The sequence below is a fragment of the Convolutriloba macropyga genome, chromosome 8 (genome assembly GCF_964194025.1).
Source record: "Convolutriloba macropyga chromosome 8, txConMacr16.3, whole genome shotgun sequence".
Classification (NCBI taxonomy): Eukaryota; Metazoa; Xenacoelomorpha; order Acoela; family Convolutidae; genus Convolutriloba; species Convolutriloba macropyga.
The window spans coordinates 8424979-8440464 of NC_134475.1; the positions used below are offsets into that span (position 1 = coordinate 8424979).

The 15486-nt window shown below is 35.3% G+C and overlaps 1 protein-coding gene across 1 annotated transcript in view; it reads right to left on the minus strand.

Annotated features, from left to right (window-relative positions):
- Positions 1-532: 532 nt before the first annotated feature.
- Positions 533-15486, minus strand: part of LOC142344429 (uncharacterized) — a 37716-nt gene continuing 22762 nt past the window's right edge. The window contains exons 6-10 of the mRNA XM_075396067.1: positions 15023-15140; positions 14332-14511; positions 7955-8139; positions 6972-7124; positions 533-910 (exon numbers count right to left, since the gene is read on the minus strand). Of these exons, the coding sequence (XP_075252182.1) occupies positions 771-910; positions 6972-7124; positions 7955-8139; positions 14332-14511; positions 15023-15140 (776 nt within the window). The 3' untranslated portion in view covers positions 533-770. The remainder of the gene's footprint in view (positions 911-6971; positions 7125-7954; positions 8140-14331; positions 14512-15022; positions 15141-15486) is intronic.

Consider the following 15486-nt stretch of genomic DNA (forward strand, 5'->3'; position numbering starts at 1 on the left):
TACAAATGCGGCCAAATATACTTATTTAATCTCTCGGCATAATTCCAGCAGCTGAATTAGTAGAAATAAGAAATGAATTAAAAATGCATAATATTCAGATAATAGCTAATGATTTTAATGTTAGCATTCGTTTGTGTTTTCGCAAATCGTTTCTAATTTTTTTAGGTTTTTCTTTAGTTCGTTTCTAAGGCTTAAACTACCCAAAGTCAAGGCCGTTTGGTTTTGTAGTAACTTTTTAGTAACTTATCAGGGATTAATTGGTTAAAAGCTAATGATTTTTAAGATTTTTGAAATTTCTCGGTTTAAAAAATGTTGATTTTTTTTTGAAATTCACCTCATTGATCGTTCTCTTTGTTGACTTGTAACATAGTCTGATTAAGAAAACTTTCCGTCCGCTGTTTAGTTAGGAGAAATTAAATTTGAGTAGTGAAAGTGTTATCTGACTGCATTTTGACGTTGTTACTATTAACGAACGCACATTAACGAGCGGCCTTGTTTTCTTCGAGTCTTATCGATTCGTCAGAATACAAAATTATGCCAATTTCAAGTCAGTTTATATACGTCAGTTTTTTGGTTATGATAATTTGCATTCTATAAGACTGTACAGTCGAGTTGTCCGAAAGTCTATTTGAGTAGAGTTCTAGTGAGTAGATTTTATTTGAGTATAGAGTTCCTGAGAACAATTCCTGAGCTCAATTCCTGAGATCGATTCCTGAGATCAATTCCTGAGATCAGTTCCTGAGATCAGTTCCTGAGATCAATTCCTGAGATTAACGGGACTCGAGCTTCACTTTCTGGTATCCAGCTCTCTTTCGCCAGAAATGTACAACAGTAGCCAGTACTGCCGCCATTACAAACATGAATAGGAAAGACATCTGTGTGACTGGGAGTCCCAATTTCTGATCATTGGCTAAAACAAACAATATTCATCAGAATAACAAAGCAAACCTTGCCTAACTAAGGCCAGAAGACTGGAAAACGCCAAACAAAAGTGAGAAACCTTTCTTTGGTTTGTTCCCCCGGTCGAGGTTTGGCGGTGAATTTTCGTAAGAAATGCGGTGAAATATTTATTATCACCGCATTCACCGCAATCACCGCATTTCTTACAAAGATTCACCGCAATTCTCACAAAAATTTACCCAAAAACCTCGACCCAGGTCGGTTGCAGTTGTAATAAAGTTTTGAAAAGTCCAATTTCGTCTGTATTATCGGTTTTGATGAAAGAAATGTTTGATATCATCGGTTTTGCAACATACAAAACCGTTGGCAGGTTCTCTCCAGTAAACGTAAGAACTCATCGATATCTTTGTAATAATACTTAAGAAATTGCCGATGTGTTTGATTTAAAACTTAAAAATTGTTTTTTTCCTACAAATTAGATTTAGTTCTTTGCTTACAATTTAGTAAAAAATGATAAAATTGTTATCATGCAGCTTCAAACGTAAATCTTTGAAAGAAGAATGATTTCAGTAGACGGAGAATTTTTAATTGAACTGTCTTCCTTAAATCGTCAACAATCATGAATGAGTAGTTTAAAACTTTAATATAAATTTGCATCTCACATGCTTAGCATAAATAGAGAATCATTTAATTAATTTACCCATACAAACGTTTGGTGTTATGACAATGAAAGGACCTTTTGCATAATATTTCGTTCCTTCACATCGAACATACTGAGAATTTGTTAAATTGAAAAAAATAACTAGCCTACAATTCCTTAAACTTAAAGACCAAACACACCAACGATAAGAAGAGAAAAATGTAAGAACATTGGTCAAGTGCGTGTAAATTATTGTTCCAAGGCAGTTTTTCAACTACTTATGTTCGACCAGTTTTCTTTGTTTAGTCAACAAGGAGGCTTGGTAATGTGCGATCGCACATAAAGTTCCGACTCCGCTCCTCCGCAATTTTGGCATAATTGTCTACCAAATGTGGAAACGATAGAAAAAATAGTTTATGAAGGAAAAGAGAGCCTACGAAGCAAATAACTCAGTGGAGTAAAAAATGATGCACTACATTGATGAGATATGCCTAAATTAAGAAAACGAGTTAAGATGAACAGCAAAACCAAACAACACCAACAAGCATTAATTACATCGAAAACTTTATGTCCGTTTTAAAAAACAAAAATTAATAACAAAGTCAACATAGCGTCAGATAAATGTGAAACTATACGAAATAACTTGTATATCACCAGAAAAGATATCAAACCAGTCCATAATGAACCTTGGTAATAATTAGACAATAAAGAACAAAAACAGTAAAATTAAAAAATTGGTTCATTTTTTAAAACAATTAATTTCAAAGTAATGAAAGCCATTAGAAATCAACTAAAAGATCTCATAGGTTTACGATTACAGATGTTTCTATACAAGGGTATTACGTCCTGTCGTTATTCAATTTTTTGCGGTTAAGAAGAACAACAAAAAGACAGCAAACAAACGCTTTCGAATAATGTAGTATGTAACCTTTTTATAAAGGAGACTAGGTAACAAGTAGACAAAAGAAGGACAAAATTAAGTAACACTTTTTTTTCGAAAAAATTAAATCCAAAGTCAAGAAAGCCATTAATTGCAAACTGAAATAGTTAAATAGGTTCGTTTATTTGTCCAAAAGAAGCCCCTGAGACCCGTTTTTATCCAGAATATGTCTTACGTCTACAAGAAGAACGGCAAATATGACAAAAATCAAAAATTAATTTACATTTTTGAGAAAAACCCGTATCGAAGCCACTAAAGCCACAACGAATTCTTCAAAAACATTAGATTTTGTGGCACCAATCGCTTTTTGCCACCTTCCCCTGACACCATAATTATTATATTTGGCCTCTAATATAAGAGACTAGGTAACAAATAGAAAATAAAAAGAACAAAATTGCGAAGTTAAAAAGAATTTTCATTTTGGAAAACAATTGTAATCAAAGTCATGGAATCCATCAGCTATCTATTAATATCAGACTTTCAACTCATGTATTTTTCATGAAAAGCCAATGAAACCAGTTATACAAGTTGTTTCATACGAGCAAAGCGACAAGGTAAAAAGACAGTCAGAGACAAAATTAAAAAATTCAATTAAATTCTTCAAGAAAGTAATGTTGAAGCCGCTAATATCATAATCAATATCTTTCAGGATTTTAATATATACAATTGTGCTTTTCTTGAGCGCCAATATTGAGATATGTGAACTGTCAACAATTTGATGATGTAACAAAACTGGAAAACGTAAAAAATTGGTAAATATCTAAAAATAAAATAAGAAATCCGGTAGTATCAAAACCAGAAAAACATAACTTAAGGCATAAAACCGCAAGTGGGGTTCGATTTCCAATCAGTAGAAAACGAAAGCAATTTTATGACACTAAGCTGCAAGTTGACCAAATTAAGGAAAAAGTAGAGACAGAGTTCAATAAGCAATTTTTCATTTTAAAATCAAATATTTGTAAATGTCAAAATGACCATACATTTTCAAGTAAAAGCTAAATGCATCAATATTGAGCTGTGTAGAAAACCCATTGAACCCATCCCTACTGTTCTTCGGTTTAAATTGTTCTGCTCTTTCATTAACAGAGAAAAAAGATTATATTCTGTTCTTTACTTTACAAAAAACACCGACTGATTACAATCCGAAAACTTTTTGGATTGTAACAGTTCACGATTGGTTCAAAACTAGCAATGCTAATGTTGTTCGTCCGTTAGGACGACACTTACTTTTTGAATGTTATGGATATAGATATTTCTTTAGTTAAAAAACCAAAAAAATGCTGTTTTTTTATTAATTAACGAGTAAAGCTAACAAAAAAACGGCAAAGTAAAAAACCCCCTATTTAGTCTACAAAGATTGTAATTGTGGTGTTTGGTTGTGTACTTCCGACAAATTTAATCAAGGTGGACCATAAAAGTTATTTTGTTCTGTTTTTGATGAAAAAGTCTAAAGTTTGAAAAATTTTGCCTGAATTTTTGGCAAATGATTTAATTAAAAATAGTTGACACAATTTTTTGTTTTTCAAAGTGAACTCAACAACACTATTCTTCGAAATTTTACCAATTTTTAGCAAAGTTCACTCTACTTTTCTCGAAAGTTTAAACCTCAATAACTCCCTGTAAAAAACGAAAGGAAAAACTCCTTTTGTTTACATATTCAATGCTGGACGAGCTTTTTAATGATACCAGTCTCAACTCTCTACGATGATCATATCGATCGGCGAACATTGTCTGAATAAAAAAACCCATTTTAGCAAATTTTTCCTCCCCCCTCAAGAGGGGTCGGAGCAATTATGGACAAAATATATAATTCAGTCAAAGATAAAAGTGTTGTACAATTGAAACGCTTTTAAAAAACTCAACCGGTCGCTTACAATAAAATCAAAATTCTGTTTTTCGAACAAATAAGCGGACTGACTTTAATAAAAGTGTTCTGTTTTTGGACTTTTTCTGTATACATAGGTTATTTAAATCTTAAATGATTGCATTGTTGACTTCGCAATGATATATTAAATTTATTTCTCACCAAAATCCATCTTCTGACGATAATTGAATGAAACACATCCTCTGGCCTTTTATGAAGTTCTTATGTCCATGTTTGAACTACATAGAAACAAGGCATTAAAGAAAGCAACAGAAAGTTATTGGTAAGCATTTAACAACAAATGAGGACCTGCTGCTAGGTTTAAAGACAATTTTTTTGGAGAACTAAATATACATTAAAAATTAGAAGCCAAGTACAAAGATTAAAAACTGTCCGGATTTTACTTACACCTAGTTGCTCCAGAGTATTGTCCGAAAAAATCACAACCACTGCTTTTCACGAATTATGTGACTATTTTTTTTAAAAGTGTTTTCTTTGCAGTTAACTGGCAAAATTGGGATTCACTGGTTTTTTAAGAGTTTTGTTGAGCAAAGGAACTGTTCATGTTTCTCTGCACAAGACGAATTCAATTGGCATTTGAAAAATCAGTATACTTTCCCATAAAATATTGGTTTTGTATCAACTACCAGTTTTTCTCACAAAAATTATCTTGAAAGCCTCTTCTAGATTTGCTTTAAAAAATGCGTCATTTTTTTCAGATTTTGCAAAATTTGATCCGATTTGAAAGCCTTAAAAAGAATAAGTTTTTGAGCCTTGGGTCATTGAAAAGAAATATTTTGCGCCTGTCTCTGCCATTTATTTCGAAAAATATATTTTTCGTTATACTTCGCTTGCAACTTTTCATGTCCTCAGAAACGCAATAAATGGTAAAATGTTAAATGCCGAAAAACGATATACAGAAGCACTATTTTCATAAAGAACCAGCGTTTCTATCAAGCATTTGAACCTATTTTTTAACCCAAACTCTTAATACGTGTAAAAAGGGCCTCAACAATTGAGATATGGAGACGAAGGAACAACTGGACCGTTCCCAACAAAATCTAAAAAAATTGGAGCGAAAGATTTTATGCTTTTTTGGATTTCAATTGTCTCGTGAAAAAACTTAGCCACAAAAAACAAAACAATTCTGTGTTCAATTGCATATAACTCAATTGCATAACTCAATTGCATAACTCAATTGCATAACTCAATTGCATAACTCAATTGCATAACTCAATTGCATAACTCAATTGCATAACTCAGTTGTATAACTCAACTGGAACCTTGATAAGCATATGGGATACAGAATGTTTGTCTTCAATTTTCTTAATTTTGTTTTGATGGGTTAGAATAGCTTCATATCTTCAACGGCACATTAGCGATCGTACTTACTAGCATTAAGAATCATGCTAACTTCATAAACTGAAAAATTTAATTGAAAAAGTCGCAAAAACCTTGGTCTCCGAGTTATACATGCAATCAAAATTTGTTCTGCTTGCGAGATCTTTCTAGCTTTGTTCGTAAAATGCACTTTGAGGCAGATGATAATGGTCATAATGAGTCACAATATTGTGTACTGAATTTGAAAACTTATCGATAATTTTGTCGTCCTATGAAGTTTTACTTTTGTTTATTGCAATACCCGGGTCGAGGTGTCACCGCTAAAAATCGCTAAAAGATGTAAGATTTGCGGTGAATTTGAGTAAAAGTGTAAGATTTGCGTTCAATGCGATGAATGCGGTGAAAAAAAACTTTTAAGCGGTGAAAATTTTTTTTTCAGCGCTTAAGCGGTGAAAGAAAATTTTTCACCGCTACATGCAGGATGCGGTGAAAAAAATTCTTCACCGCTACCACCAGAATGCTGTGAAAAAAAATTTTTCACCGCTACCAGCAGAATGCGGTGAAAAAAAATTTTTCACCGCTAAAATCGCAAATCTTACAAAAATTTACCGCTCTAATTTCAACGCTTATCCTATATTCACAGGAAATATCATTGAAGTAAGTGACAGATGGCGCAGTGGATTACGAAGTTGGTCACACGCATGAGGTAGAGGTTCGAACCCTTGTACGGCAGTTTCTTTTTTGTAAGAATTCCGGTGAATGCGGTGAAAAAAATTTTTCACCGCAAAATTCAACGCTATCAGCGCAAAAATTCTTCTTTTTTTACAAAAATTCACCGCTTTCAGCGCATTCAACGCTAAAAGATGCGGGCGCTTTACGGTGAAAAAAGTTTTTTTTCACCGCTATTCACCGCTAATCTTACATTATTTTTTGTCAAAACCTCGACCCGGGTACCGCAATTTATTGCAATTATTACCATAGGCGGATTTGGCTTTTGATATCAGTTATAAAATAATTTTGTCATAAACTGTAAATCACCTGGGGTGTTAGAAAAATTAGCATCTGTTTAGTCGATCAGGACGAACTAAAAAATCTAGCCTACAGCTTAGTTTTGATTGGTTGACAAATCTGATTGGTCAAATTTTTGATCATTTGTCCTGTCGTTTCGTACGGCCGGCTTGTAGGCTGAAAATTTCATTTTGTTTCATGGTTGTTTGTTTAAATTTAAATTCGCCTAAACGCCCTGTCGGCCAAATTCAACGACCTCATCAGGTAGTTTTCATTACCATTGAGTGGTTGATATTTGACGAGTGGCTTGACGAAGAATAACGGCTGAGACGAGATGGTCATCGTTTTCAGAGCTTCACCCTCTCTCGTGAGGTCAGAGAGGGCTCTCCTTGCTCTCTGCCTCTGATTGTTAGTTTGACATTCGTTATCACCTAAAAATGTCACAAACCAGAGTTTCAATTGTCAAAATAGGTGTGAACATGACATGATTGAGAAAGGTGATAAAGTCAGGAAAGGTACATAAAAATTTAGAGATGGAGCGTTCAAAGATAACGGAAACTCATTATCTCTCAAGTTAAGCGGATTTCTCACTTTCTTACAAAATAGTGCAAGTTTATCATTTTAAGCAAGACATTATTGTAAGATAGCCAATTTTCGACCATATAAATTCCTATCTTCCCGACGTGAAGTGGTCGAAGTATGATTAGACAACTATTGTCTGATGGGGGGGGGGGGGGGGGTACCGTCCCAGACGTAAATCACACGGTCTGGGCAATACTCTTTGTCGCGTTATTTCGAATCATAAGAGCGGTATGTTGAATCATATAGCACTGCACAATCGAATCTTAGTCCCATTACGTCTGAAGAAATTGCGCAAAATCGAATCATAGTCACAAAAAATCCGACAGATTCCAGCCAGTTCTAATCATGACAGCACTTTTTCCTCTTTAAATGTTCCGCAAAGGTCGAATCATAGTCTCACCACTTTTTTTGCACATCGTTTCCTAATTTCGAAATGGCTAGATGAGCCATTTTTCGAATTGGCTTGAAATGGTTTGAAGAGATCCCGTAGAGCCAGCCGGCTTTCGAGGAGAATTATATTTGAGATTTTATTAAAAGGATGCAGTTACTAAATGAAGGCAGCCTCTTGTGAACACATTATGCTCTTAGTTTATCAGATTTGAGTAATTTTAAGTTTTTTTAAATGTCGGTTTGCAAAGCAAGAACATGTCCGAACGTATGTAAATTGACGGATTCTAACTTGGAGCGATGCAGGTAGATTCGTTTACTGAAGGACAGCTCCTGACCACACAGTGAATGTAAACAATGGCAGTAGTTTCTCCCTGCCATGAAAATGACATGAAGCTCATCAGGTCACGTGTGCTGCCTTCTTGTGCTCTGAGGGTGTGGTCTCGTTCAAACACGTCATCAGATGCCAATGGACACCTGAGTAAATTGCATTTAGTTCCCCGGTCAAGGAAAAATTAGAAAAATATGTAAGATTAAGTGGCGAGTCAAAAATTGTTTTTTCACCGCAAATTTTGTACATAACTTTGCGGTGAAATGTGGTAAATGCGGTGAAATTATATAAGTTCACCGCTAGAGTAAGCGGTGATCTTACAAAAATTCACCACAATTCACCGCTAAAATATGTAATTTCACCGCTTAATGGCGGTGACACCTCGACCCGGGTCAATATAATTTCTCAGGTGATTGTTAATTTATAATTTACTGCTTATTTTCATATAAAATTGTTTACGCTAAACAGCGACATTAAACGAAATTTAAACTGATTATATACGATCAAGCAATAATTATCGAATTATCAAGAATATCAAAAAAATGGCCGACCGTTTGAGATTTAATCAAGATCCTTAGCTTTTGAGTTTGACAAACCTATTGAGGGCTTGCAAGTTTGGCGTCTATACAGTTCACTTTCTAAACAAGACGGGACTGCCATACTGGTCATTATAACAGTCAAATTAAGGAAAACGATAGAGAAAGACTTGACTTAAATTTGCATAATGCATAAAAATGCATAATGTCAAAACATAGTTTTTGATTTATTAAAAGTCAAAGAGTTAAAAAATGAACAAAAACAGTGTAAACAACAGAAAAAAATATTCTAAAAATAAGTTCGAATAACCTGTCTAAGTTACTGGCTAGAAATCAAAATAGACTGAAAGAAGTTGATCATCAAAATTTAATAAAGTCTTTAAATGTTGAAGTGTATCCGACGCAATCAGCTTTTTGAATTATATGGTCGTTAAAAAGTATGATAACGTTTTTGAGGAATTCGAAAAGCTATATTTTTTTTCAGCTTTAATTTCATTCAGCAGAGTTTCCTCTAGATTTTAACTACAAGTATCAATTTATAAAAAATGGCGTGGTCCAGTCATTGTTTTGATTTACAGTTAATAATGTTGAAATCTTTGACATAGAGATCGAAGAAACGTGGCCCATGGTTAGTGCATTATAGAAGCCGAACCAGCTGTTTAACGTAGAAACTTTAGAAATTTATTTTGTTTTTGTAACAATAGATTTGGAATCGGCGTTAAGTAAAGTTGGTGTTCAGGATAAGAATCCAGGTTGTTCTAATTTGCTTTATCTTATTTCTGATGAAAATTTTTAAGTTAAAACTGAGTGTCCACATTTCAATGTTTCTTCCAGTGTCCTGATTGAGTCTGAGATAAGTGCCTTTTCCTTGACAATCATCTAATTCTTCTCAATTTGGAACAGTGTAAAAGAGTTTGGCTGACAGGCTAAAAGTTTTTTCCTTATCATTAGTATGGCTTACTAATTTTTTGAAGGTAAAACAGAGAAGATAAGTTGTGCTATAATTGTTGCACAATTTTCAATTGCTTTTGTCCATCATCACGTTTACTGACTCATAGCACAAGAAAGTGGCCATATTGAGTCAAGCAGTCGTTGAAACAACTTCTTAATGAAAGAAAAAATGCATAATTTGTTTCAATTGCTCCTAGACTCAATAATATTTTTTTATATCCAGAAAAATTAATTGATTCAATTAATTCTCAAAATCCTACCCGGATCTTGCTCAGTGAGTTTCAGCGCTGTACCATTGACTTTCGATTGTAACCATTACTGAACCAGTCAAATAGAAGCGTAAATATTTCTTCTGCCAGTCTGCCCAGAGTCGATTAAGAAACATCCCAGTCTGTCTCAGCAGCCTAATTTCTTCGCAGCCTAATTTACATTATTGGTGAACACTGCACAGAACGTTTCACATCATCAGACTGTACATACAAAGAACATAGCAAGTTTTGAAAATTTCGAATAACTGACATCATGCTTACAACTTTTAATATGGCGATACCCTCAAAAGCTATTCTAGCTCCAACTATACCATATATTGGTGCATTTACAGCTGTGCGGTGGAAGCGAATTGCGGAGGTGGAGGCGGGAGTCGGATGTGGAAGCGGGGGTCGGAGGCGGTAGTGGAGGCGGAGGCGGAAGCGGAGGCGGAGGCGGGAGTCGGAGTTTGATGTGCGTGTCAGAATTAGTTGTGTAGTAGTAGTAGAATTAGTAGTACAAGCTTCGGGATTCGCCCGTGGGGTGTCAATCCCAGTGTTTGTTTATCAGTCTATTTCAGTTTATCTTTTTCCAGTGTCTGAATAGTAGACTCAAGGCTCATCATATATTGTGTTTTTCAGATTTGATTGAAAGTTGTTTTTGCCTTTTGTGAATTGTGTGCGTGAAAGTCTGAGTAGTTTGCTTATCCTGGAAGTAAAGTTGGAATATCATGAGGAAAATTTGAAAGTGAAGTTGGAAAATGAGTCAGTAATCGAAAGTGAGTCAGTAAAAAAGTGTATACGTTCTATTTAATTCTATTCTCCGGAGATCGAGGTGGATGTTCCTAATGGCCAGGTCAGTTTGACAATGACGAGTAAAAAGCTGGCCTCACCCCTGTCTTGTTATACCTGCAAAGTGACCGCTGGGGGGCGCGGATTTTAACTTCTGGAGGGCGACAACCCGGAGAGAGCGGATTATAACTTCCGGAGGGCGAACCCGGAGAGAGCGGATTATAATTTCCGGAGGGCGACAACCCGGAGAGAACGGATTATAATTTTCGGAGGGCGACAACCCGGAGAGAGCGAATTATAATTTCCGGAGGGCGACAGCTTGAAACTAAATTAACTTGAACTGAATTAAATACCATTTTAATTTAATACCAGTTTAATACCATTAATGTATTTTAATACCATTAAAACGATTTTAAATTCAATACCATTTTAAGTTATTTCATGCATTTATTGAGCATTCATTTCGCATTTCAACTTTCAATTTAGCTTTCATTTTAACTTTCATTTCCCCGCGCGTTTTGAGGGAGAGAGAGAGAGAGAGAGAGGGAGAGAGAGAGAGAGAGAGAGAGAGAGAGAGAGTGATAATTGCTGCGTGTAAACAAAATGCTCAGATAGAGGACATGCGGTAATTATAGCTGCGCATATAGAGGACATGCGGTAATTATAGCTGCTCTGATTAAAGCATGCAGGTAATTTGCTATGCTCAGATGAAAGGCAGAAAATAAGTGCAGACTGCTCAGACGGATGAGTCATTTTAAGTTTTACAGCCAGACTGTAAATAGAAAAATGTGACATGAACAGATTCATACTCAGCGCCAAAATCCAGCATGTTTTTTTCTTGGTTCAGCTCTGAAATGCTATGACAGATAGGTCCGGGTATTATAATTTCACGATTCAATTTCAATCAAATTTTGCAGCCAAAGTTTGCTTTGTCGTCCCATGTAAAGATGTTTTTCCATAAGAATGTAAATTTCTGACATTTCGGAACGCCTTCCCAAAATAAGCCTCCTGCCGACGCTAATTAACGTAAAAATAAGTCAACAAACTCATAATGTGGGGGAATACCTACGTTCATGAGGACTTTAACTTACTTGCTATATATGTGCCTTTTGCTCAAATCGTTAATTTCTTCAATTGAAAAATCACGCTAATTGAGTTACTTTTCATCCAGACAACACCATTGTCAAAATCCAACAAACTTTAAAAACTTTTTTTGGAATCTGGTGGAAGTTTAAAAAAATTGTCTTCCTTTAAGTCAAATAAATGAATTGTTGAATCACGTGTTTGTTTTCATCATTCTTCAAGTAATTGATGTAGTTATCTTGTTGCTGGAAAAATTGTTTTTCCTAGCAGTTATTTCAATGCTTTTAGTAAATTGCTTCAAAAACAGCGCAAAAATTTGGTACATATCAGCCTGCATATTTTGCAATATTTCCAACAATTTTTTTGTTCCATTTTGTCTATTCTATAAACATCATAATTTCGGGGACTTGCTGTAAATAACCGGTTCTGCTTCTTTTCACCCCGATTCACTTAACCCCCGCATATTTTAACCCTGTATCTTTTAACCCCTTCATAGTTTAACCTCTATATCATTTCAGTCCTCTATCATTTCATACCGCCAATTAGGAGTCGGCGTCAAAGTCATATTTTGTCATAATTAAGTAGATAACTTAATCTCATGTTCGGTTGTGATAGTTTCATATCAGTTCCCACGGGCCGCTAAGGCATGGCCATGGCCCGCGAGGCATGGCCAAATGATTATATTGCTCATTAAATAGTACTTATTTTAAAAAAGGTTAACAACAGGGTGAAATGATAGAGGGGTTAAATAATAGAGGGTTTAAATTATAGAGGGGTTAAATGATAGAGGGGTGAAGAAATCGGGGTTAAATAATAGGGGGTTAAATAAATAGTGGTGAAAAGGCGGGACACCCTATATGGCCAACTAACACCAAGCATTGTTAATCAAATGTCCATGAAACCATACAAACAGTACCACAACCAGTACCTTTTCTATAGTACCACAACCGACAACCTAGTTTTCCCAGGAGCCTCAAATTCAATTTTGCTTAACTATCAGACCCATTTTCTGACATTTTCGTCAAAGCCTCTAAGGGTTATAAATATGCTTCTCGTTATTTGGATTTGGCCTCCACATTCTATTCCAAGTGAGGAGTGTGTCGTCATTCTCAGCCCCGATACTGCTTATTCGTTAAACAACTCTTATGTTGTAATTTATTGCATGATATTCAACTTCATATGATAATAACTTCACATGTAATATTAACTTCACATGATAATAAGTTTATGCCAATCAACATGAAGTTTGAATGACCGTTGGATGAGTTAGTATATTGGATGCAAGTTAGTGATGTTTTAAGTTGTATCGATATCCGTCGTTCACTTTGCAAGATTACAGCATGCCCGACAAAAATCAAATAACCGAACGTTAAAAAAAATGATGGACTATGGTCAAAGTTCAAATTCAAAAAAGAAAGAATAAAGCAGATCCAATTCAAGTACAGGGAAAATCATTGACAATCAAATGGTCACATTGATGCTCAATCGCAAGTTTTTGCGTTTCTCGAACGATCGAATATTCCCGGGTCGAGGAAAAATCGGCAAAATATGTCAGATAGGCGGTGAAAAATTGTTGTTTTTTCATCACAAATTTCGTACATAATTTTGCGGTGAAATAGGGTGAATTGTTTATTTTCACGGCATTCAACGGAATTTCGACAAGAAACAAACTTCCGGTCAGGGATTGAATATCTCAGCTACTGAATGTTTACAATTTCTTGTTCCAGTACTCCATTTGTCACTTACTTCTATGATATTTCTTGTGGGCTTAAAACAAAAAAAAACGTTGTAAGCAAATGCAGTGAATTTTTTTTAAGAAATGCGGTGAATTTCGCGGTGAATTTTTGTAAAAACTCCTGCGAAATGCGCAAAATTTTTCCACCGCTTTCACCGCATTTTATACATTAATTTGCGAAAATGTCGATTGAGGTACATGAACATCTGAACACCAATAGCCTTTTCTTGCTAACGTGAGTAAAATTGAAGGAGTTTTCCTACCAATATTAAGAACAAAGTGAACCTCTAAATAGCTAAGACTTTTTTGAAAACTCATTCAAGGGTTCTGATGTCAACAAAAACATATAACAGCAGATCAAACACTTATTTAGACTGAAAACGAAGGCGACAGAGTGCGAAAACGCGTGAGACGCGCGATAGACGGACGACGTAATTTCATCGCATAAACTGCTTATCTCACATATTTTTGGCACTTTTTTCTAAGCAGTGAATTTATGTAATTTACCGCTAAGTTAAGCGGTGAATTTATGTATTTTCACCGCATTCACTGCTTATCTCACATAGTTTGGACACTTTTTTATGTAATTTCACCGCTAGCACACGATTTTTTTTTCGCATCATTCACTGCCCGATTTCTGTAATTTCACCGCATTTACCGCTTATCTTAAAAAGTTTTTCGCAATCACCGCTTATCTTGCATATTTTTGAGTTGAATAACGGTGACCCTCAATCCGGGTTCCAAATTTATTGGACAAGCCATAAATAGAAACAGCCGATTCGTTTGTTTCAATCTCAGGTTCTTCAAACAATCACAAAAATTTGTTCATAAAGAATCTCAAGCTATAATAAGAGATTTAAAATCCAGGTGTTGAAATTAGTTTTTTCCTCAAATTTCAACTTTGCAAGGTTCCATGTCAGTCAAACATTTAAAAGTTCCATGTAGCCTGTGTTATTTTTTGAACTAGCTTATAAAAATTCCAAATTATTTTCTCACCCATTTTCTTCCATAGGGTAATATCCAATTTGCTGGCTCTTTGTTGGATCGTTCGACTTGGTAGCGTAGCACTCTGGCGCATAGATTGTCATACCCCCCAATATGTCTGGGTTGTTGTACGCGAATTCTGCCGCGAAGTAGAACCGCTCGTTCAGTTGAAGGGTTATCACATCACCTACCCTGTAGAAAACAAAGACGACCGTTAATATCGCACATTATAGCGCACATATTACAGCGCACATTTTCTCTTTTAAAAGACCCATGAAGAGACCGAGCGTTGAAACATGATCAAAACTTATGAAACTTATCATGGCCCTGGGAGGTTTTCCTTTTTAAAGTCAATACTTGGTCGAGATGTTCTTTAATTGTCAATATATTGTCTAGAAGTACTTTAGGGTTCAATACAGGTTGACCGTTTTTGGGTCTAAATACAGTCGAGGCTCTCATCATTTTCAAAGTGTTTTCATGGCTCTTCTCGGTCGAGTGCCGTCTTTTCATAGGAAATGGTTGATGACGGTCGTTTCATTAGTCTAGATCTCGACTAAGGTCATTTCGCGCTGGACATATTGACATTCGGTCCAGAACCTCAGCCTCAGTATTCATAAATTCCACCATATTTTGAAAGTTATGGCAACTATAGAAGTTTATGTAATGTATGGTTAATTAGTTGGGTAATCTCAGATGACTTTACCCATAAGACGAAGTAAATCCAGAGTCCCTGTAGAACACAAGTTGATACGGGATCTCGTTGGTTCCATACGCATACTGCTCACCCTCCGCGTCCACAGAGAAGTTTGAGTGAACAGATCCTGGAAAAAAAAACAAAATACCTCAACCGAACTTTTTGCAAAAAATAAGTTTAGAACTCTTCTCTTTTTGGTTCAGTGTTTTTAGCGGGATCACCTTTTATAGCTAAATAGCCAACTTGGAAGGTCCTTTTTGAACAGCTTTTTGATGATTGTTGTTTACAGATATACGGTAATTTTCTTCATCCAATAATACAACAACACGGCCAAATCTGGTCATTAAATAAGAGAAAGGTCATCAATGCAAGAACGCAGCTGCCTGTTACGTCAAAATGTACAAAAATGCCAACCGTAATAAAATGATAGAGCATGACTTTCGAATAGAACCTATCTTGGCAACAAGGAAAGA